The sequence below is a fragment of the Athene cunicularia genome, assembly GCF_003259725.1.
Source record: "Athene cunicularia isolate RWA chromosome 15 unlocalized genomic scaffold, athCun1 chr15_part1, whole genome shotgun sequence".
Taxonomy (NCBI): Eukaryota; Metazoa; Chordata; class Aves; order Strigiformes; family Strigidae; genus Athene; species Athene cunicularia.
This window is the reverse complement of record NW_020799121.1, coordinates 1,959,949-1,983,748: the sequence shown is the minus strand read 5'-3', so window position 1 is coordinate 1,983,748 and position 23,800 is coordinate 1,959,949. Positions and strand designations below refer to the sequence as shown.

Below are 23,800 nucleotides of genomic sequence, written 5' to 3'. Positions count from 1 at the left end.
AAAAGAGAGAAACCCAGCCCTCCCTCGGGCCAGAGGCACTGGCTGTGACCCCAGGCGGTGCAGGCAGCGGCAGGCAGCAGCGGACAGGCAGGTTTGGCAGGGCCCGGTGCAGAGGTGGGCGTTTCTGTCACCATCGCTCTTGGTGCCAGACTCGGCTCCAGCCTTGGGAGAGACATGAGCCTGGGGATGAGCAAACCCCCTCCCAGAGACAAGGCAGCGGTTTGGGGAAAGAGCGGCAGCTCAGCACAGCACGCGGGGGCAGGAGGTAGCAAGTCAGTGAGATTTATTTTTTTAAAGCCAAATATAAACAGGAAAGGAACTAAATCGTTTCCAGCCTCCAGTTGTTCCAGATCCAATGAAACACCTGTCAGCTTTTTTTTTTTTTTTTTAAAAAAAAAGAAGAAAAAAAAGAGTTGTCTCCATCCTGCAACCGCAGCTGTGTCAGGGTAACCCTGGGGGCTCAGGGGCCCTCACCCTTCAGGGTGGGGGGCTGGCAATTTTTCATCTAATGTGCCTTTTTGTCCAGCCCAGGTGTTTCCCACCAAAAGGAGAAGGGAAGGAGAGAGAGGCAACACATGCACCTCTGCCCTTGCCCCCACAGCCACTCCCGGGGTCCTTGTGGGGGAGGAAGAGCCACCAGGGAGGCAGGTCGGGCCCACAGAGCTGCGACAGCCCTGGGAGCTGCTCCGATGAAGCCCTGAGCAACCTGCTCTGAACTTGAAGGTGGCCTGGAAGGGAGCAGAAGACCCCCAAGAGCCCTCCTCCAGTCCCACAGAGCCCTTCCCTCCCATTGCCCTCCTGTGTGCAGCAGCACAGCCCCAGAGGTGGCAGCCAGAGGCAGGGCTGGCTGGTGCGTAGGGTCTCAGGGCCTCCGTTTTTCCTGGACAGGTTGGTGACAAACTGCCACGGTCCATCAGGAAGGATGCACGCTGCAGCCTGTGCCCGCCGGCCCTGGGTGTCAGGATGGATGCAGAGGGGGTGGGTGTCCCACGAGAATGCCGCATCCTCAGCGGTCCCAGCGAACACCCGTCACTGGGGAAGGACCTGAGCAGCTCTTCAGACTCTCACACGCACCCACAGATCCAGACACAGACCCGTAACGGAGGACAAGCCTCCCATGGGCAGCTGCTGCCCACCGCCCTCACCCCTGTGAGGGGATGTCTGGGAACCTGCACAACGCACCCCTGAGCGCCACGGCCAGCGGCACTGCTCGGAACCACCCCCCGCTGCTGCTCAGCTCTCTGCTGTTCCGCGATGATGATCCAACCAGCCAGCACTCCTCACTTCCTGCCCTCTCCCAGCCTGCTCTTTCACCCTCTCTACATTTTTTTCTGCATCCCCAGAAAGCCGTTTTAACATGGCAGCACCCAGGATCCATGACGGACAGAAAAGGGAAGAGATGGCATTAGCTGGAGGGCTCTGGCCCAGAGGACTGGGTACTGCACCACGCCAACCTGGACAGTCGTTCTGCTCCGTGGGATGGTGGGTGAGCGCAGTCAGGCAAGAGAAGGGGAGAAATCCCATCTTCCCTGGAAAACAAAACATCCCTTCTCCTGGGTGAGCTCTGCACAGCCACGACAGGACAAATTGTGATGTACACGCACATGTGTCATCTTTAACATGCACACATTCACGTGGACCCAGACATTACTCACACGGGGAACTTTCTGGATCTGCGGCTGTCTTCCTGGGGAAATGGTGACTGTAGACACTTGTGCTGCCAGGAGAGGAGGGGACAGAGGGGCTGCCTGATGCGTAGGCCAACCCCTCCCGTGTGCCCTCTGCCAGCCCAAAGAGCCACTTTCCAGCCGTGCTGCACCTCAGAGGCTCAGCCTGTGGGAACTGATGTGCATTTCAAGAGGTTGCTCAAGCATGGGTAGAGAGAGAGATTTCCTTGGGCGTTTTTTCAGTCTCCCCTGGCCACACTGGATGATACTTACGTGGGAATTCCTCCTCACCAAGACTCAGGACTCAACCCGGTGTGTGACGCAGCCTACCCCACAGGCAGCAGCAGGAACGCGGGTCGAGGCGGCTGGCATGTCTAAGTGGGAACAAAACCAGGAACAAAACCTCCACATGCCATTTCCCTTCGTTTTGTCTGAAAACCCCAAGCCAGACTCGGACCCTGTGCTGACGTTGTGCAGCGCCTACTGAAATGCCTCTGGTCTCTCTGGTTTGGGCGACAGCGACTCCCAGGGAACCGTGCAGTGACGTGGTGGGCACAGCAAAGCAGGCGGGCACCTGTCTGAGGGGACACCTCCTCCACAAAGCGTTTGCCGAAGAGATGAGAGGTTTTAGTCACAGGACTGGCTGGGCTGCTTGTGTACAGAAGTCACTTGCAGTATGTCCATCCCCTGTTGCACAGGAACGTTCCCCTTTTGCACCCCACGCAGAAACGGAAATGGTTGAGAGTCTGTGGGTGGGGGACGTGCACGAACCATCAGAGGAGCAGCTCCCATGCTTCCTCTGTCCACACTATAAACACAGGGTGACCCCAGAAAGATGGGTATAATGGGCCCGGCCCGGCTACTCTGGGAGCCCCATCTTAAAGTACAGAGCACGTTCTCTGTGAGTTAGATGTGCATTGTCCAGCCACCAGTTTTCAGAGGAACACTGGGCAGCTTTCTGTTGACTCCTGCGGCCTGTTTATGGCATGATTCTACCTGGCGTCCAGGCAGCACCTCTTGCTGAGGACTCCTACGAGCTCAGTATGTGGCAATTGTCCTGATCACTTGAGAGGGGCAAGGTGTCAAGAGCCTGCCCGTTTGGCAGAGGGGAGCATGAAACCCAGAGACCCGGGGGCTTCACTGGCAGCGGCGCCGTCGCTGAGCTGAGGCTGGAACAGGGAGCCCACGCCCTGCTCCTGCATGCCTCAGCCACCAGCATCACCCTTCCCAGCCTTGCATCCCTGCTGGGAATCTTTCGGGATTTGCTTTCAACCCTCAAAAAGGGTTGGAGTCTACTTCAACAGTCAGAAACAAGAGATGGATTCTAAGATTTTGCCTAGTGATTCCCTACCCTGCTTTCAGTTGGATCCATTCTACTTTCATAGAAATTCCTCAGTCCCTTCCTCCATCCCTCCCTCCAAGTTATTTCAGTACAGACTTCTTTTAAAGACTTTATACAGCACCTTCCCCATTCCTCAGCACTAACCACACAGGGCTCTTCTTCCTAAAGCACCAAGATTCCTGCAGACCACCACCACCACTCCGCTGGCAAAAGTGCTGGGCTTTCAGTATTTATTTCTCATATTTAATCAGCACTCTATATTTCAACAGGATGGCATGCAGTTCAAGCATTCTTTTAAGAGGAGGGCTGTGTGATTTCACATGGCGATACTTGAAGGGCTGTAATAAACTAAGAGCATCCACCTAACTCTACAGGGCACAGCACCTAATTGTCATCTCCAGCAGAACTACTGTATTGCAACTGGACATGACAGGAGACACTAGCTGCAGCTCGTCTACAGACATTGCTTCAGAAACCACAAAGATACACAGGCTCTGTGTATGCACAAACACTGTGTCGCTCTGCACCCTGCAGTACCTGAACACAGAGAAAAACCTTTTCTGGAGTGGTTCTGTCTGGGCCTTTAAATCATGTGAAAATTCATGTGCCTTGAGCTGCTAAAGCTCTTCCCTTCTGGGCAGCAGAGTACGCACTCCCCCAAAATCTGTTCTCTTTCAGCAAAAAGGAAGGTCTCAAGCTGCAGGAATTAACATCTCTCTTCCATACAGGGTTTGGCTGACTCCAAGGCTGGCCAGTTTCCAGTCACAATCCCACTGTATTGCATAAATACCTACAGACTGGAGACAGCAGCAAGTGGAAGGTCACCACACATCCAAGTCATCCTGACGCTGACCTCAAGGCTTCCATTAAACAGTGCCACGAGGGTCAAAATCATCTTGGGAGCACTCACAGCTGTGCTGCAGATCCTGCCTTGGACATACATGATGAACAGATCAAAAAACAAGGTAAGAGCATGGACTGTGTGTTCAGCACACATGGAAAAGGGCTGGAAGCTCATCTTCTGCATTAGGAGAGTTTGTATCAGCAGCAAGGTGGCCAACTGGACCTCAGTGTTACCGCTGTGCTTGCCACCCCCACAAGCCTAGCTGCTGCTGGTTTTGTTGCTGGCGCTCTCTCCCGGGCTCATAAGGATATTCAGAACCACAACAGTAGCTCTTCAAACAATCAGGCTACAGAGATGAAGCAAAATCTGACCAAAAATTCAGACCAGAGAAGACAACAGTGAAACGTAAGAGACTTTAAAAACTATCACCTGCATGAGAGATACATTTAAAAAAAAAATGGAATACAACCAAACAAAAACCCCACAACACTGCAAGGACAAGCAACTTCCTTCTCTGGAAGAGGGGGTTTGTCCATACTCCACATCAGGGATCTCACTGCGTCAACCTTCTAGGCAAGACAATCACAGAATGTGTAGTATATGCACAAATCCTTCCAAAGGTCAACGTACTTCCTCGCACAACTGTCCCTGCAAGATCCTTACACCTGACCTCAACTACCAATGTGTCCCTGTGCCTTTGGGCCAGAATGGGCAGGCAGGCAACGGAAAGATGCTATAGCACCAGTTACAAAGTTCAATGCAGTTTTCAATGCATTAAGCCAAAGGATTGTCACCAAACTTGCCTTCCACGCAAGTTTTGCGAAGAGGGTAAAGCTACACTCCAGCTGCTTCTGTGCTCATGATGCCTTTTGCACTCACTCCTTGCCTGAACTGTAGATCTTCTGAACTGTGGCACGTGTGAGCTCCAAATCCTCCGGGTACCGAATTTCTAGCTCGGTATTTGCTAGGTAGTGAATGCCGGTAAACTCTGAAAAATAGCGGCCAATGTCAGGGTGAGGGATCTCTCGAGGCTCAGAGTTATATTCCAGGTTCTCTGTTGGGAGAGGAAAGAATCAGTTATCACCACATGAAATGGCCTGCTAGAAGGCAGTAAATCCTGCACCTGCCTTAACTCTTGTTTCTGTCTCCAAAAACACCACCTCCTGATGCTTTAAAGAAAAAAACCCTAATCCAAGAAAACATACACACAGTATGGCAGCAGGATTGCTCACAGAGCCTCATCTCCTAAGTGATGCTGACCCCATTTACTAGTGGCTTGAGAACTATTTTATGCCCGAGACCACATTGTCTGGCATTAGGTCTGGGCAGCAGGATGCTGACCTGCCCCCACCTGGCTGGTCACGATGTTGGTTTTAAGAGCAGGGAGAAGCTGCTCCACTGAGCTCTCAAGTTTCTAGGAGATCCTTCTCAAATGCTCCAAGGTGAAGCTGACAGCACAAGGCTGTCCTGGTAGAGGAGCTTTCTTGCCCTAAGTCACCCACCTGTGTTTCAACCGTGTCAAGTCACCAGCCTGTTTTTCAAGCATGTCTCTCAGCTAAATTAACTTTTCTACATCCAAACTTCACAAAGTTAAGAGAAAGTCCCCAAGAAGAGCACATTCATTCCCTCCCAGAGCATCCCATTTCCTCCTTTGTACTAAAAAATAATCTGATTAAGCACAACAGCTAAACACCACAGAAGTGCTGGCATTAAAATGCAAAGGTGACCCACGCTGAGGGTGCCGTTGTGTTGCTCCTGCAGTGTTTTTATAAAGCAGCGTGACTGGGAGGCAGCCCAGAGGTAAATCACATGCGCAGGTGCCCTGCAGCAGTCCCCAGATGATCTCATTTTTTCAAGCACACTGCCAGATACACAGGTAGAAACAAAAGCTGCCTAAGTCCCAAAGTCTGACTTATCTGCAAGGCAGGGCAAGAAGAAGATGGGATGCAGAGAACATCATTCAGGAATAATTAATCTGTCTCCAAAACTATTCCATTCACTACAGACAGCGCATCCGGTCATATTAATCCATACAGGCTCTTCGAAGCTGCTGTATGTGTGTGTGTGCAGCTGAAAGCAGAAGAGCTTTCTACACCTCAGTGGGCTAGCGCAGTCCTACAGGCTTGCAAAGTACCTTTCTCATATACCGCATCACTGCGGAAAACAATTCACACTCCAGCGTGCTCTGCAGAAGCATGGCTGAGCAGGGAGCTGCGTACACAGGGAAGAACATAGGGACGAAACAAAAGCTGGCAGGGGGGAAGAGACTGAGACAAGCAAGTTTGGCACTAGGTGGGGAGCCTGAGGAACATGCTGACTAGAAGTTTTTGAACCACGGATATCTGGCCTGTGCTGCCACAAAGTAAACAAGAGAGACAAGAGCGGACAGGTAGATACCAAACTGACTGTGAAACAGGTGTTTTGGAATGAGCTACAGCTCAACCTATGAACTGACAGGAAGGATTCAAACTGAGGTACAACTACCTATATAAGCTTGGTGTTATTTCTGAGCTAGTGAGATAAAACTGCAGGCAGATTAGTTTAAGATTCTTTCAGTAGAAAACTACCATCCCCTACCCAAGGTCAGGTCAGCAAGTTATGAAACAGTCCCCTCCCAAATGATCTAAGGATGTATTTTAGAGGGGATACTCAACAGTCAGGCAGCAAAATTTCAGCAAGCGAGGACAAACCCTTCTATTTTCCCTAGCAATGTCAAAACACTCAGATGCCACAGTTCAACCTACAGCTTGGCTAAAATACTCTGTGCTCTGGAACCAGGCAGCATTATGCTTGTTTATTAGACAAAATATGTGAGATGACTCAGCCCCAGAAGCATTGTGGACAATTACCTGATTAGTTTTCACTGAGATGCATATTTTAATATCAACCCACGGCACACAACAATTTTTCGTTTTTAAGACTCTCTAAGAGGCCAAGTAGGGCCTAATATGAGCCATAAGGCTGAGCTACAATATTCTCAGCCCCCACTTCATCCAAAAAGGACTACTGAATATAAAGGAACTCTCAGGACAGTGAGAAAAACTTGCACTTTAAGCCTACAAAGGCAGGAGTGTCTCCTCCTGTAAAACCACATCTTGCTCATATATACTGAGCCAGCACATGCTAGGGAGCACCCCCTGGGAAAGAGCTGAACTGCATTTTGTTCAGCATTTCCCCTCCAGCAGCTTCCACATCTCTTAGCAGAATACAATCAGGCTGCGCAGCTGCCCTGTCAGCTGGATGGGATGCCTCTGTATCACAGAGAGGACAAACATGAGGCAAAGAAACACTATTTACAGTGTACAGTTACAGATGTATTTTTCCTTTTGAATCTCAGTTGGACACTTCTACCTGTATCCTACCCTCATATTCTGACCATCAGACAAGAATTCCCTTTCTTATGTTGTATAAAGAATGGGTGACAAGAGATTTCTACACCTCTTCACACTGGTAAAGAGACATTCATCTATGTCCCATTCTTATTAGAGGTGGCACCAAAAGCCACACTACCTGTGTTCTCTGGGATGCTGGCACATACAGTCTCTTGCCTGACAGCTCAGAACCATGCCCTGACAAGCAAAGCCTGCGTGCTGCCTCACTAGATCCCATTTCAAGGTCCTGCTCAAAGCACAGTTACAATTTCAAAGAGAAGAGCTGCTGACAGAACCTCAGACTTCAGCAAAAGTTTAATTACTTCTTTCAAAAGCAGCAATCATGGTTTACACTGTAAACCCAATCGCATCCAGAACACATTTCTTGGGCAAGAGATTACACCAGAGTGCTCCTTAATGTTCATTCCTAGCAGTACTGATTTCATAGAGAGCAAACAAAGCAGGCCATAATTTTAAGATCATTTTCCTTCCTACTTCAACCTTAACTAACAGTTTATGTTTCATACTTAAAAGAGTTAATCATTCTCCTAATGTACTTCTAAACAGATAGTAAACACAGGAGACTCCTGCTCACCTTGAGCAGCATATCTGCAAGAGCCATCTTCCACTAGCACATTGTAGAAAGGCTGGTGGGGGCCATGTGGAAGGCTGTGGACGTTCATATTCCGGATCCATTCATGTCCCATCATACAGGCAGGATCCCAGCCATAAATCACGCAGTTATAGCCATATCTAATTAAAAAAAATGCACACCAAAGACTGTGAAAACTCCAGAACCAGCTCTTTTTCCTTGACTAATATAGCACAAACAGGATAGGAGCCTCCTGTATGGCACAAGGAGGAGAAGGGAAAAAAAAAAAATCAATTCAAAAAGATGTGTGTCTATTTTGAGGTGAGGGAAAATGACTAGGAGTGAGTGGATAAATAGACAGGAACAAACAGCTGAGGACAAAGGAAAACCGAATTTGAGTAAGAAATGAAAATGGGAAAGAGACTGGATGTCAGCAACTGGGAGAACAGGAAACAAGAAATAGAAAAAAACATTCTACTGTGTTGTGCTATTATTTCTGTGGCCATCACACAGATGTGGTAACCCTGATGTTGAACTCCCAGAAACAGTGCCATCATTATTTTCAGATTATTTATGTGATTAATTGTGAGGTATTAGAACTGTCACTGCTGACGCCCTTAAAATATGCTCCAGATGTCTCGTTGAGTTGAGGAGTGGCTGAAGAACACAGAGCTGGCATGTCATTCTGGCAGAGGAGTACACAAAGCCTCTGCGCAGTGCAGGAAGAAGGGGTAATAATAGCACAGGGAAAGATTCATAAGCTGTCTTAGGAATCTTTTGAAGTCAATTCTGTTACACAGTCCCTCATTAACTGATTACTGATGTTTCTTCAGGAGCTCTACGCTGCGGAAATTTTAGCTGTGTGATCTATGATAACTCAGACAAGTCACTTCACAAATGTCTCTCTGCAAGCAAACAGCAGTGAATACATTTGCTCTCTCAAAGGACAGACAGAGCTGCTCCCATTTTTCTATGAGGTACATGGCATAGATGCATGTGCCTGGCATTTTCCATTCCAGGTTCCTCCTTGGCAGATAAAACCACATCTCATTACTGTCAGAACAAACACTTCTGCACTCGTTGTTGCAGTACAGCCTGCTAATAGGGGGAAGGTTTTGAAGAGCTCACCTCTTGTGTTTCATAATCAGCCCGATCGAAAAGCAGACCTCTTTGTGCTTCTCATCTGAACGGTGCTTCACCTCAGGTCCCACCTCCTCCTTCCGGCGCTCAATATGCTCTAGGGTATGTTGAACTAAGTACCCAACGGCCCCGTGCTGGGATGGGTCCAAAGCCTGAATATGCTGCAAGATGTCCAGAACCTTCAGCAACCAAAACAAAGAGACAGATTCAGAACAAGTCTCTACAGCAGTCAACCACTTGAAAAATATATACAGCTATCTTTCCTCAGGCTCACAGGGTCTAAGTGCCCAGGCCTAGGGGTCCGCCACATGAGTTTTCCACAAAGGACTGAGAACCTTTGCTCTAGCTACACACTCCCATGGGTTCTTCACATTTGCTTAACCTGCAGAAATGGCAAACAGCCCTCTCCTTCTCCATTTGTAAAGTGCCCTACTTCCAAGGAAGGGCACTATTGAGCACAGTAACTCCTTAAAACTAAGTCACACAAGCTAATCACATCCCATTTTGTGACCACAGGCAATTGATGAGACAGTTTCAAGGTTTCTGAAATTTTAAGAGAATACTGTTACTAGTCTCCCAAACTGCTGCTGTGAAGTGATTCCAGATGACTTCTGCTGTACTTGAGAACAAACATTTTAGTTTAAGAGTTTCTCAGCATGTCTGTGGGAGCCTGGCAGAGGAAAAATAGGGCAGCACAGAAGGAAATGCAAATCACCTCTATGATGCTATATCATGTAATAGTGAACAAAGAGACGGAGAACCTGCTTGTCTCAGGATGACTAAAGAACACTAACTTTACATGTGCTCTCAAAGCAGCAAACCCTGTATATCCAGAATACCAGCCTACCAACACCCAACACGCTCTGGCACACTATCAGAGCATCTTCTGCCAAGTTTGCAGGCAATGGAAGTTTTACTCTTCCCCCTCCCCATCCCCCCCCTTCTTGCTCTTACCAAAACTGTTGTCTAAACAGGTTGGGGAAAAGACAGACATCCATCCCAGTATCAAACAACTCAAGTGCTGCCATAGTTCGAAAATCTCACACACTTTAGCACCTGACAAAAGGACTGTCTCCTTAATCACACACTGAAAGTTTTGGTCACTCTAAGTTCCAAGCAGCAGCAGAAGAGGAACAGAAATCTCAGGCTACTGAGCAAGAACATCTGTCAAGAGGTAAAGAAAGTGAATTCAAGAAAATAACAGGTGAGTAATCAAGTATGAGAAGAAACAACACAGCTCAGGCTTCCTGGCCACCTCAATTCTCTGGCTGGCATCTCAAAGACATGAAAATCCTGAAAAATCCTACATAAAGGGGAAGGCCTAGCACAGCGACCAGAGCTGCCAGAGATTCCTGGCAATTTCATTTACTGTTATTTGCAGACATTTAGGACAACATTCTGTGTAGCTCTGCTTGACTTTTAAGATTTTGTACCACTTTCCACAAATCTGGCAGACCTCTATTAAATCTGGGATCTTCTGTTCTGTCAGACACAGTGCATTCTCTCTGGCTAGCTACAATCCTACCCGACAGCCTGGAATGACTGGATGCATATGAGGATGCAACACTGAAGAGACAGGATTTGCACATTTTCATTGCCTCTGGCAACGCAGTGCAGAGAAACTACATGTAAAACTCAGTCATGGGTTTGCATTACTTGTTCCGAGGGGCAGCAAAATGCAAGTACGTAAAGCCTTGGTGCTTTACAAATACATCACTGGGTGCTAGAAAGGGAAAGGAAGATCTTTAAGTGTTTCACTTGGCTGTCCCCTATTTATGTACAGTTGCCACTGCACCTCAGCGAGTACCCCCCCCATACACAATTTCTTAGTCTGTGCTGTATTTTCTGTGGTGATCCTAGAACATGCTGCCGTAAGAAAGGTGCAGCAAGCTTAGCACAGTTTGTTCTTCAAAAGGAAGGCGGCTTCTCCAGCAGTCCTATGCTTCAGTTGATTTGGTGGGGAGAGCTTTGTTTTTGACAGCTCAGCTGTCCAGCCAATACTTCTGCTCCCTCACATTTGGAAACAGCACAGGCACTGCCCAAGTGTGTGAGCTTCACTATAGCACAGCAAATTTTGACTAGGGAACACTTCTTTGCTGTAGTGACACACTAAAGAAATACTTTTTTGAGTTACATCCTTCTTCCCTGTGCCTTCCCCTGATTCAGCGAAAGACACGGATGATCAAAACACTTGTAAATCTTGGCACCATCTTTCCTACATTCACAAGATAGCAGGACTCAAGTTGCTACATGCCAAGGAAGGTTTAGACAAGATATTAGGAAGTATTTTTTTTCCAGAAGGGGTTGTTGGGTGTTGGAATGGGCTGTCCAGGGCAGTGGGGAGAGTTCCCATCCCTGGAGGGGTTGAAGAGTCGGGTTGACCCAGCGCTGAGGGATCTGGGGGAGTTGGGAATGGTCAGTGTGAGGTTAATGCTTGGACTGGACAAGCTTCAAGGGCTTTTCCAACTGAGATGATTCTGTCATTCTGTATTGAAAAAGAATCCCACAAGGGCAGGAATATTAAGCTGCTTTTTCACAAGAGCCACTGATTGTGTGGCTAAGGTTTCAGAGAACAGCTATGGTTGTATTTATAAAACATAACTTCCTACAAGTTTTCTGATAAGTTAATTATTCCTTTTAGATGAGTCCACCAAGAGTTTTACCACCACTACCACTATCTAGACATAAACCAAATAGAAAGCTCTTATAGCTTAAAGCTAGAAGTCCACACTATTGGCTGCAAGCTGTCAGACCTGGGCAGTAAATCATAAATTATGACTCAGACTCAAGGCTGCTCACAAGTGTCCCCTAGGACAAGCAAGAATCCTCCTCTTTTCCCTGCTTCATATAGTAGAAATTGATTCTCTGAAATGTGATAACTTGTTCAATTGCATTTATTACAGAAACAACTTGTGGCAGACTGTAATGCAAGCTGACATAGTCCAAAAATCAATCGACTAGTGTTAATAGTGTTTAGCCTATCAGAATACATATGACCGAGTGGCGAGGTACCTTTTCTGGCCAGATTCCCAGGTGGAAGTATAACCTAGCCTGGAGCATTAGATGCTGCACATTGTCCGGATACATGGCCAGGTATAGATCCAACGAGTCTCTCAAGAGTTGGTAAGACTGATCAGTGCTTTCTCTGCCAGCAAAAAAGAAACTCAATTGTAAGGCTAGCTCTTCAACCCCTGTATCCCCAGTACTCCGATGTACAGGGAGAGTCACTGAAAATGATGCTACAGGTACAGGCATGCTCATTCAGTAAGAGTGACTCTGGCACTGACTGTTACTCATCACATCCAACAGCCTGCTCAGAAGGAAAAACGCTACACAACTGATGGCTGGACTCTACCCTCCCACTTCACTGGTATTCCACACAGTCAAATAATCCTACCTAGAGAATTCACTCTTCAAGTCATTTCTTTCTGAAATCTGCTTTTGTTCCCCTAGCTTAATTACACCCAAAGCAATCCTCTCACTTTGTGATTTCTCTGTCTGGCTACTTGGGAAAGTGATTATCAGGGGCATTTGAAAATAAAACCAGATCTTCCACAAACCAACAGTACCTTTGAAACTGCTCATTAGAGCATGGGGGTTGTGCTTACCAGATCTTAACAAAGGTCTCTGCTCTTAAGGGAACAGTGGACAGTCCCTATCAGCTTTTCACAAAGGAAAAAAACGATCTGTCCGTTTTCTTGAGGGGAACTAGTTTTGCTAAATATCCTTGTTTCCACACAATACCACTGCAGGTGATTAAAAGCAACTAGACAGTGCAACATAACATACAGAGTTTTCACGATTCCCTGGGGTGACTGACACCTTTCTAAAGCACTCACTCAATACTGTGAGGTAGCAGTATCAGATAGGCAGAGAGTATACTCTGGGCCATTATTCCACATGTCTTATGTCAGATGATCCTCAACTCACCGCTTGCCAAGGTTTAAGAGATTTCCCACCATACGCTGCAAGACCTCTTTTGAAGTCACCACTCCATAGAACTCCTCTGTCACGTGGTGGCCAATAAGGTACTCACACTCCTTCACGGTCAGCTGCTTCCCCTTCCCAAAGGCGTCAATGTAGGTGTAGTCAAAAATATCTGTGCTTCTAATGAAATAACAAGGAAACTAAACTGTGATGATGGGACTCATGGAAAAGCAGGATTACATATTCTTCTTCTCTCACCATTTTCAAGCTTGTTTGTATAACAAGTGTCACTTGTACCTCAGCTCCCTCTTAAAAAGAGATTACCTGGTGCCTTCTCTCACCTCCTAGCTGCTTGTTCAGACAAAAACATATGGGAAAAGACAGAGAAACTAAGGGGAGTTTTCATTCCATCATGCCAGTTCTTTCTTTCAGGTATGTTCCAGTTTGCTGTATCTATTGCTAGATTATATTATGGACTTGCACTGGAAAGTGTAACAGAACCCATGCATATGGCATCTGAAGGCAAGTGCCAGAAGGGGTATAGACAAAACTATCGCTCTGAATTGGACTGCTGGTGTCATTCACAAAACAGATTTCTGTGAATTGATTGTGATCTGGTCAAAGATCTACTTTGCCCTGACTCAGAGAACTAAATGAGTGCACAGAACAAGAGCCGTGGCCTCCACCAACTCTTCTGTATGCAAGGTTAAGTGAAATCAACACCTTTTTTCTTCTTTTCAGTTTTTCGTAATTTTCTTAAGAAAAACATTACCTCATGGTTAGTATTATTTCACAGTCAAGAAATCTGTTACCATTCATCAGCAGCAGAGCTGAGTTCTGGGAAAACTTTTTTAGAGGTTGGATCTTTTCCTCCATATAGGTTCTAATTACAAATGGAAAATAACTAAACATTCTGCTATAGATCTGGAGCTGTAAACGCTTTCTGGCTTTTATTACTGTGGACACAACTTCAGTAGGCCACTTACCCTTCTTTTCCTTGACACCATCGCAGTAGAAAATGGCTAGGGAAGTTGACTGGTTCAAGTCTGACTCCCAGCTGCCTGGCAATTGTTAAATAAAGCACAGACAAACTGATGGGAATTCCTGTCCTGCGGATCAAAACCTGGGAGATAAAAGTGTGATAAAAACATGTGGGATATTAAGAAAAACACAAATGGCCAAAGGTTTGATTTCACAAATGAAAATACACCAGCTTCACAGAATACACACTAAAAGATGATATCATATTAACTTTACAGCAAATTGTCCTTCAGAGAGAATTGTTTGTCTGACTCCATTTGGACAAATAACCACCACAAACAGAAATTCTCAAGACTTGCACCTTAGTTTTTGCCTAACATATACATACCTGGTGAATGTACGAGTTCAGGGAGTTATAGTAATCCAGCTCGTTTCCTTTGTATTTTAACTGCTCATATAGGACACAATTCATAGCATCAAGTACCTGTCGCTGAAGCTCCACTTCTGAAACTAGGACCTCTCCTAAAAAGACATGCAAAGAAATAAAGACTGAGAAAACAAGTGTACTTAACCTTTATGCAGTGAACCTTCTACCAAAATTCTTCACATGGACAGAGAACACAAGAGGCTCTTCCCAATTCAGACAGTCAAGAGACTGGCAGGAGTTGGTGGCAGTGCACAGCCCTAGCACTCTGCTCCCAGTGTGGCCTGGCTCAGGGGGCTGCCCTGCAGCTTGCTGTGAGCACTGCTGCCTCGCTTCCTTCTGTGGCCAGAGGGCTGGATCCTCACCACCCTGTGCCAGCTCAGCTGCAGCTGGACGTGTCACACTGCCCAGGCACAGCAGTGTGCTTTCACTGCTCAGGAGTCCCAGCTCAGCCACTCCAGATACACAGATACAGGCAGATCGCTCATTCTCTCTTTGAAAGATAGTAAACATTAGACAGTGCTTACAAAACAACAAGGAGCAAGATGCTGCCTGACCGCTGGAGATGTTAAAGCATCTTTTTATTGCTGATGACTTTGAGACTTGCAGAGGAAAAGAGGTCAGTCCCCTGTCCCAGAGCTCTGCTACAAATATCAGGACCACTTAAGATTTCAGGGACAAATGGGAAAAAAATTTTAAAAATAATTCCGCTCCCAATTCTTTGTGCTTAGACAGCATCAGATGGACTGACAACCCCGAGCTATTGAGCCCCTGTGCCTGAACAAATGGCAGTTTCCTGAATGATGGTTTAAGCAAATGTCAGAATACACTTGCAGGGGATAAAGAACAACAGCTCTTTAAGCTGCAGTAATTCAACAGCTGTTTCACCTTGTCTGCCTGCTTGCAGAAATGCTGTGCAGTAAAGCACACGTTTCTGTACAGTACCTGCCTTGGAAGCCAAGCTGGGGTGCCTTGGATTTTTTGTCCGCAGGACTTTGCGCACCTTATCTGTGATATCATCCACCTGTGCCTGGACACCTTTTAAGCAGATGTCTGACAGTGGGTTACAGTATTGATCAATTAAAACAGCACCTGGAAAAAACAAACTACATAAGAAACAGGACTTCAGTTTTTTCTTTGCTTGGTTTTACCTGTTCTAAATCCCAGGCATGCAGCAAGCAATAGCAGCAGAACACAAGACCTTTTCTGTTAAGATTTGCATTCATATATTGAATTTATCACATCAAATGCAAAACAAAGAATAAGCTGACACCATAAATTTCAATTAAATTCAGTACTCCCCTCTCCCCCATCTTGGTATGCTGCTAGACCAGGCTTAACCAGCCAACTCTCTGGTCACACCATTTCTCCTGGTATCCTCCCAACTTGGTGTTTTTATTCAGAGCCTGAAACAATCTCAACTTCACTTCTGCTTCAGTCCTGATTTCTTTCTGCCATATCCTCCACAGCTATCATTCTTGCTCATCAGTCCCTCTTCTGCTACATTCATTTTTCCCTTCCACGCCTGCTCTCCATGTCAGAAAACCACTATAACTGAACAGATTTTCATTTTCCTTTTGCCCTGGTCTCTTCTGTCAAACTTCTGCGGAGAAAAAAAAATAGCCCTTTCTCAGAATCTTCTTCTTGCCATCCTGTCATGATTGCACTTTCCAAAGCCTCCGTATTGTTCAACCTTTGGAATCAACTCTATTCATCTGCATGAATTTTGCATGGATCATACTTCTTCCAGCTTCCTACACTGCTTCGTTAGCATGTCCATGACAGGCCTGTATTCGAGGATTTCAGCAGGGCCCCAAGTCATGTCGTCCCTTATTCCCCTAACACAGCCTCTTCTTCAGAGTCTATTGACACTAACAAGAACCTGCTTTGGTGTTAAAGACTCTTCCATATGACATTTTTGAGGTGTATACCAAGAGTAAGGGACTCTTCTACAGACACTGGCAGCTTCTGATCTGTTCAGAAGACTCTCTTCTCCATAGGAAGCTTGAAGAAGAGAACAATCCACCAGACTGAGAACATAAATTGCAGAAAAGCCTTTTCTTTCTTCCTATCAGGTGCACATGCCTTCCCACCATGTGACTGGACTTGCACCCATTCCCCAGCTCTACACTGCACAGCTTCAACAGCCCAGCAGTCAGGCAGCTCTGGAGAGAACACCACAATGCTCAGACTATGAGCTGTGACAGCAATTCCCCCTGCAGCCTGCTCCTTGTCCATATCTGAGAAGCTCTGAGAAAGGAGATAGTAGGGAACTGACTTGAAACCAGATCAGCTGGTCTGTTAGGCTCTATTCAGCCCATGGGCCACAGTTAAGTCTTTGGCCACAGCAGCTAATTAGGATGCTGAGCTACTGCTGATTTCCTTAAGACATTATTCAAGATTCAAATGCAAGTGTTTTAACATTTTCTCCACTGCTTTTCAGCTCATCTGTCCATGGGCAATTATTCAAGCATACAGCACTGACAGAAGCTAATGTAATCCTGACATTCTGACGCAACACCACACAACTACTGCAAGATTTTGAGGATTTCGGGTACATCAAAAATTCAAACTTAATTCTAAGTCATTGTCCAAGGGCTGGTTGAAATATAAGCAAGGAAGGCTCTTTCCAGGTAAAACAACAATGATGAAAAGCTGTCATCAGGTGCTCTACAGAGGATTTCTGCCAAAGACTTACCCTCCAAAAATGACTGCCGATCAGTTGGGCGTTGAAGATACTCCTTCAGATTTTTTAATATATTCTGTTGCCGTAGGAAGTATAGAATTTTCTTTGCATAGTACTTCCAGGTGAGACCTTTCCTGCACATTTAAACACAAAAAGTAGTATTGCCCTAAACCAGCACTTTAAGGATGAACATTCTTCAGGGAATACAGGCTTACAATTGACACTACTGCTTTTCTAAACAAGACTGACACCACTATCACCAAAGAGTCAACCAGAAAGGGTTAAGGAGAAATTCATCATCAAAAAACCACAATAAGACACTTGCAAAACATTGCTCCTATCATCTCTGATTTTTATGCTATTACCAATATATAATTTTGAGAAGATACTGTATCATGGGAAACAACATAGATCCTAAGTAAAGTAGCTTGGCAATATCTGATTAAAATGCTGTATTTTATTCATAAAACATTACCCTCTGTCTGACTGGATCCCTCCAGAATCAATCTTAAACTATCCTTTCAACATTAAAAAGAAATTGATGAGGGACATGAATGTAGGTCCAATAATATTCAGAAGGAAAAAAAAAATCCCCAGAGGAAAAACATCTCTGTTGCTCTGGGAGGAACAGATCAACAGTTAGTCTGTAGATCACACAACTCAAAACCTTACAGGTTTTATAGTAACACCCCTTCACTTTCTAAATTAACAAGCGAAGGCAGAATGCCCAGAAGAAGCAATACAGAGCTGGTTACTGTCCAGATAAGGTTTGAAGAGGTCACCTGAAATATGACAGGCTAACTCAGAGGCATTCAAATCACAGGCATCTAAGCAAGCCCTGGCCTTTAGCAATGGGTCACCCAGTGCTTCACTGAGGACTTTACATCAAATAGTTGGGAGTGGCACAAAGCCCTGGCCCCAAAAACACTGAAAGGGAGAATTCCACTGATTTCCAGGCTCTGTCCTTGCCATGTGCTTAAAACAAGTCCAGTTTCTTTCTTCAGGAAAAAACCCTACCCCTCTGCTCACATTTCCTCTCCTCCAGATGAAATCAGCCTTCTCCATCCGACTGGACAGAACAATCAAACCTTGTAACACTTTATCCTCTTCCAATAAATTGGGATGCTCAATAGGGACAACTGATTTATTGGGATATCTTCCAGGGAAATGATTTAGCCTAATGCTCCTGAATGGCAATGACTACAGCTTAATCAGGGTGTAATTAGCATCAATTCTGCTTTATGGGGAGGCATTTGGCCAGTGCAAAGGCTCAAAAGCTTTTTAAGCAGTTGTCAAATGAGAGATGTTTAGTCCCAATTCAAATAGAGAAGGTAATAAAATGGATGTGAAAAAGCAAAAATGAGATGATTGCCATTCCAGTTATGTTTTTTCAAGCTCTACTAACAGTCCCTTTAATCACGGCTATTAGACTCCATTAAGAGCAATCTATCGCTGCTTTTTACCACAGCAAAATCAGCATGGTTTATATGCTACCAGCAGGAAAACCTTCAAGTAAAGCAGAAACTTATTCATCTTGCCCAGTGTTAACCATGGTGATGAGAATACCTAGGCAGATGCAAACCAGAAGTTTTATTTACCTTCTTGGCATTTCACCTGTCTGAATAATTTAGAGAACTGCAAGCTTTGCAGTGACTGAATTAAACTCAGTTGCTTATCTGAGGACAAAAATTGTACCAACCTACTACAGTTAAGAAGAGCAACAAATAATAATAATAAAAAAGCTGTGGTTTCATGATACAGGCATTCATGGTGGCACAATCCTCACTGAGTATTCCTGCTTCCCTCTGGTGCTGTGGCCTCATCCTGCAAATCAGTTCAAGAAACTGATCCAGGTTTAAATAAAAAAGGAACACGAGGATGGGATCTCTTTAAACCAAAACTACTGCAGGGAAGAGGGTACATAGAACATATCCTGAGAGATGTCATGAACTGGCAAGGAAACAAGCAACAAACAGCAACACAAAGCCAGAGAACCTCCTTCTTGTAGAATAACTTACACGGTTTCTTCTGGAAATATCAAATTTATTCTGAAATTAAACACACAGCAATATGCCTTGCTAAGCCTGGGGATGCTGTCTTATGACAAAAGGACAGAAGCCGAGGTCAGGCATTCTCCACAGTATCATTCTCCTTTAACTAGTGCAAGGGGAAAAATCCCTTCCATTTCCAACCCTTCTTTTTCTTACCTTCCTTCCATGTTAAGGATACACATCAGCTCATCCTCAAAAAAATGACTTGGGCACCCGAGAGTCTCGATGTCACTGAATCCATCACAAGGGACCTGTCAAACCAGACAATGAATTATGCAGAGCACAACAGCTTCTTCCCAAAAGAACATAATTTCATAGTGTCAAAACCAATTTTGTTCTATTTTTAAAAAATTATGTAAGATATTAAAAATGTCCAGTTCATCAAATACTCATAGTCTCTACTCCATGGATTTATTACAGGGATCCACCAAGAGCCCCAGTAGCACCCTACAGCAATGTGAGCTAACTACTACAGCATTCGGGGCTCCTACAGCGGGTGTGTGACCAGTGCAAGCATACCAGATCTTCCACAGGCTGGGCCCGAGCTGGAAGGAATTTTAAGGTGGAATTAACTTTTGCCTGTGGTTGACTGAACCTCTACAAATCCTCCCTACCATAGCAGATTGCTCCTGGGGGAAGGAATGAAGGAGTGAGAACATTCATTTCAGCTTCAAACTTATGCTTAAAAACTTCATCTGATTAACAAGAAGCACTAACCCAATGTTATCAGCTTGTTGATAAGAGCAGAATTTTTTTTTAAACAATCACTTATGCATCTATATTCAGAACAGCTATTTTCTTCCAGAATTTGGAGTTCTTTTTTAAGCTTGGATTGAGCTGAAACAAAACTTTTTGCTTTCAAGCTTTTCAGTATAGGACATGGGCTAACACAGTAAGGAAAAAGCAATTCCCATTATACTGTATCTTAGCAGGCACTCAGCAGGATCTAGCGGAACTGGGTTGAAAGCCTCTTCCCCTCAATTCTAAGCAGGGAATCTAGCTGCAGTTTCTAGCCTCACAGGAGATGGTCCTAATTATTAGGCCTTTGGGTATTGCTGAATGGTCTCTCAGTAGTCTTTGCATGCATGATTAAAAGAGTAGGAATCCAGGAGCTTCTGCCCACAGTTCATGCCCTGACACAGACTTCTCCATGGTCAAATGTCTACCTGCTGTGTGGAACAGTTCAAAAACAACAGCTAAGAGTTTCGCATCTCCAAATACCTTACTGGCCCCACAGCCTTTTTCTCCGGGGGAGAAAACTGAGGTGCCAACCCTTGCTTAAAATCGGGTAAGAGGATTTTAGCACGGGTCTCCTATATCTTATGGGAATTCTCTACTGGACCACAACATTTTTGCAAAGGAGCCAGAGGCGTGGCCATTTAGTGGCTCTTGTGCGAACTTTTTAATTCAGCTGGTGTTATAGGCAGCATTTATGCTTATTCGACAGAATTTCAGGTTGACTCACATTGTACAGATAGTGAAAACCCACAGCTGTCAACTAAGTAAACAGACAATGAAGTTAACTGTTGTTCCACATTCAAGTCTCTCTGAGAAACTACATTTTCACCTTTTTCTCATCGAATGCAAAAGTATCTTGGTGTCACAGTTGGGTAAAGAACTTAAATAATATACTTTCCAATTCAGTGAACCTATTGCGCCTTGGTCCTGTTTTCAAATGACTTCTGACAACTCACAGAACATATCCCTGCACAAGGTCTGCAGTCAGATAAATTCATAAGCTTGGCATGTGTCAACAAACTATCGGTCCTTCAGAAGTTCCCAGAGCCAGGTCTGAACACGCAGCAATGAGCAAAGAGCTTTTAAAGCTGCAGTGGCAACAGCTGAATGTGATATGCAGAGCGTGCTTTGGACTCTACATACCTCTGGATTTTGAACTGTCTCTCCCCTTTTGGCTGGCAATCGAGCACAAAAGTGAGCAAATACAAAGTTTCTGACTGCACAGTTGCAAAGATGTGAAGAGAGAGGAAAGACAAACTAATAAAAAGTACTAAATAAGTAGCTAGGCTGTTGCACATACATAAGAGAAAATGACTTACATGTTCCGAAAAGAACCTTTTGGAGAACGAAGCTACAATTCTCTGGGCCTCTAGACCAGCATTGTGCCGTGCTTTGTATTCTTCAAGCCAGCTAACACTGTCTGTGTGGCTGTAGTATTTCAGCAGTGATGGCCACCTACACGACAAGACATAAGTGAACACGTTCATTAGTATTTCAACATCACTGAGAACCTCCGAAACTGTAGTGTTGCTTACTGTGACTTGAGGAGCTGAGACACTGTCAAGACACAGTACAACTTTAAATGTATAAACTAATGCAATGACTGACTCAAGCATCGAAGCATAAATTCAACTGATTTCATCTGTGTATTAATGGTTATTTAGAAGTAAGTTCTCCTGAAGCTTGCCAACAGAAAAAAGGTTCATACTCCAGGTATTTCAGTATCTCTATATCCTGAACACTTGAGATTTCCTCTAGAGCACTGCAAGATGCACATAGGTTTCACATTAGTAGAAGAGATGTAGAGTTTTATCATTAAAAAAAGTTTTCCATTTTGCAGATGTATCACATTTAAGGTAATTTGTCATCTAACAGAATGAGAATTCATTGTCCTGTGTTCTTCCTACTACCTTGTGGGTCTAATGTAAAGCACGCACAGAACAGAGCTCCCTCTATTGCCCTTGCTGGTGGAAACATCTACTGGAGGGAAATAGAGGACTGTGAAGTCAAACTGTGACAGCTAAATGCTTTTGCGGTTCATTTTTATTACAATAAATATTTTTAAAAAACCCTACGCCCTTCTTGTAAAAGAAAGATGTGCCTGCTTTACCGAGTCTAAAAGTCCAAGAGCTAAAACGTTCCACAGCTTAAAAAGAAGCGTTTCAAGGTTCATCTGAAAACCTGACTTCACGTAATATTTTCGGGGCTATTAGCAACAGCACCTTTTCTAGTAAAGTGGGCATGTGCTGCCACAACTCAGCTCTGTGCAGTAAAATCCGGGCTGGCACAGAAATACCCATGACTGTTCTGAAGATACCAAGATCATTTGTGTATGAAACACAAAGAAGCAGTGGTGCAGACAGAAATATTTTGGACAGCATGGGAAAGAAAACAGAGAGAAAGGCCTCTTGTAATTTACAGAGGAATTTATTTCACATTTTGAAATTCTGTGAATTATTACTGTTTTTTACAAAACATTCTCCTTCAACTACACAGATTCCTTAGGTTCTTTTCAGGTTATATACATATAGTCACTTTTATATATCTAGATATTTTTAAAGAGAGAAAATGCCAAATATTTAAATCACTACTTCTGTATAAAAATTACTACCAACTGACCAAAGTGCAAAGTTATGTCCATCTGCACATGGAAGACAGGTATTTTACTACCAGTTAATAATAAAACTACACTGCAGTAAAGTCAAAGGCTCACCGTGTAACTTCACATTACATAACCACCTCTCTCCTGATGGATCCCTAGCCATTCATCTACCGCTGAAATGCAGCCATGTCGTAATAACAATTACAATCATTTATTTTAGGATGAGAAAAAATAATTTCTTGGGTTGAAAATTTTTGAAAGATAAAGTGCAATTACCCACAATGGCATCCAGCCAGGATGACAAGGTCAATGTGCAAACTCCTGCCAAAAGTTCTATTATCAAAGACAGAGGACAGCAGCATGTGCTAATCACCTACCACATTCAATTTCAGCTGTTGGATCTCAACCATTTTTAAACTTTCAGGTTTGCCTCAGACATTAGAGCCACTGAATTGGTGAAAGTATCCGGCCAGCCATCCCAAGCCAGAGCTTGGTGGATTGGGAAACTGTAATTGTTCAGTAGCCTTTTTCACCCATGAAAAGAGAATAATCCTTTCATTTGAGCTATGCTAAATTTTAGAAGCCAACTGGCAATTACAGAAAGCAGTATTGCTACTTTTCCTGTGCCAAAACACAGACAAAACCAGGTAGCAGATGAGCATGCCCTATTCTAGATAGGTTGGCAGTCCCAATGAAGGAGTGGCATTTGCAGGACTGCTGAAATCAGCATAGAATAAGTGGTAGAATGCTCATGTTTTACTCCCAGCTAAAATGTTAGTTTCACTGATTGTAACAACGATTATAACAGCTATGCCCTCATCAGCTTCCCCGTGACAGCCTTTGGGGGAAACTAAACTCACAAGCAGCAAAAGTCAATTTTGGTTTCTGCGAAAAGAGCTCTCCCAAAAGCACTACCAATAAACACCTCTCTTTACTGTAAAGCACTAGTCCTGCAATAGGACAAGTCTTGGCAGTTGTTTTGGAAGGCAGTAGCAGGGCCAGAGGTCAGTCGACCACTCCCGTGTGCATGTGGCCCTATGTCTGTACCACTGCCAGAGCCCAGGCTGGGTCTGGGGGCTGCAGGTAACCGAAGCGTCTGGTTGTGCAGGGGGCTGCAAAGATTGATTGCCTCCGAGCACGGGGCTGCAAAGACAGATCTCCTCCAAGCAGCAGACTCAGCCTGGTCCCACCCAACAGGATTTAGGAGGGGAAGCAGCCTTGCAACTGTCTGTGACCCCTGCTCGGGAAGGACACCCCCATGTCACCCGTTACATACACAGCAGAAAGCTCGTCCAACCCACGAGGGGTTCAGCATGCACCCCCTGGAGCCGGGAACAGAACAGAGACAAGGATCGGCTGGTGGCGGGGGTGCATTTCCACCAGCCCGGGAGCACCCGGGTGCTCCCAGGCCAAGCGGCCCGAGGGCACCGTCCCC

General features: G+C 45.0%; 1 protein-coding gene across 1 annotated transcript; it reads right to left on the bottom strand.

Annotated features, from left to right (window-relative positions):
• Positions 1-1,926: 1,926 nt before the first annotated feature.
• FBXO21 (F-box protein 21) lies at positions 1,927-23,800 on the bottom strand (the record flags this gene model as incomplete). Its single annotated transcript, XM_026859909.1, has 12 exons — positions 1,927-4,907; positions 7,820-7,977; positions 8,945-9,135; positions 11,969-12,101; positions 12,887-13,063; positions 13,870-14,006; positions 14,253-14,386; positions 15,234-15,380; positions 16,987-17,108; positions 19,182-19,276; positions 21,083-21,218; positions 23,685-23,800. Coding segments are annotated over 12 exons (1,725 nt in total), but the record flags the coding sequence as incomplete, so codon positions are not given.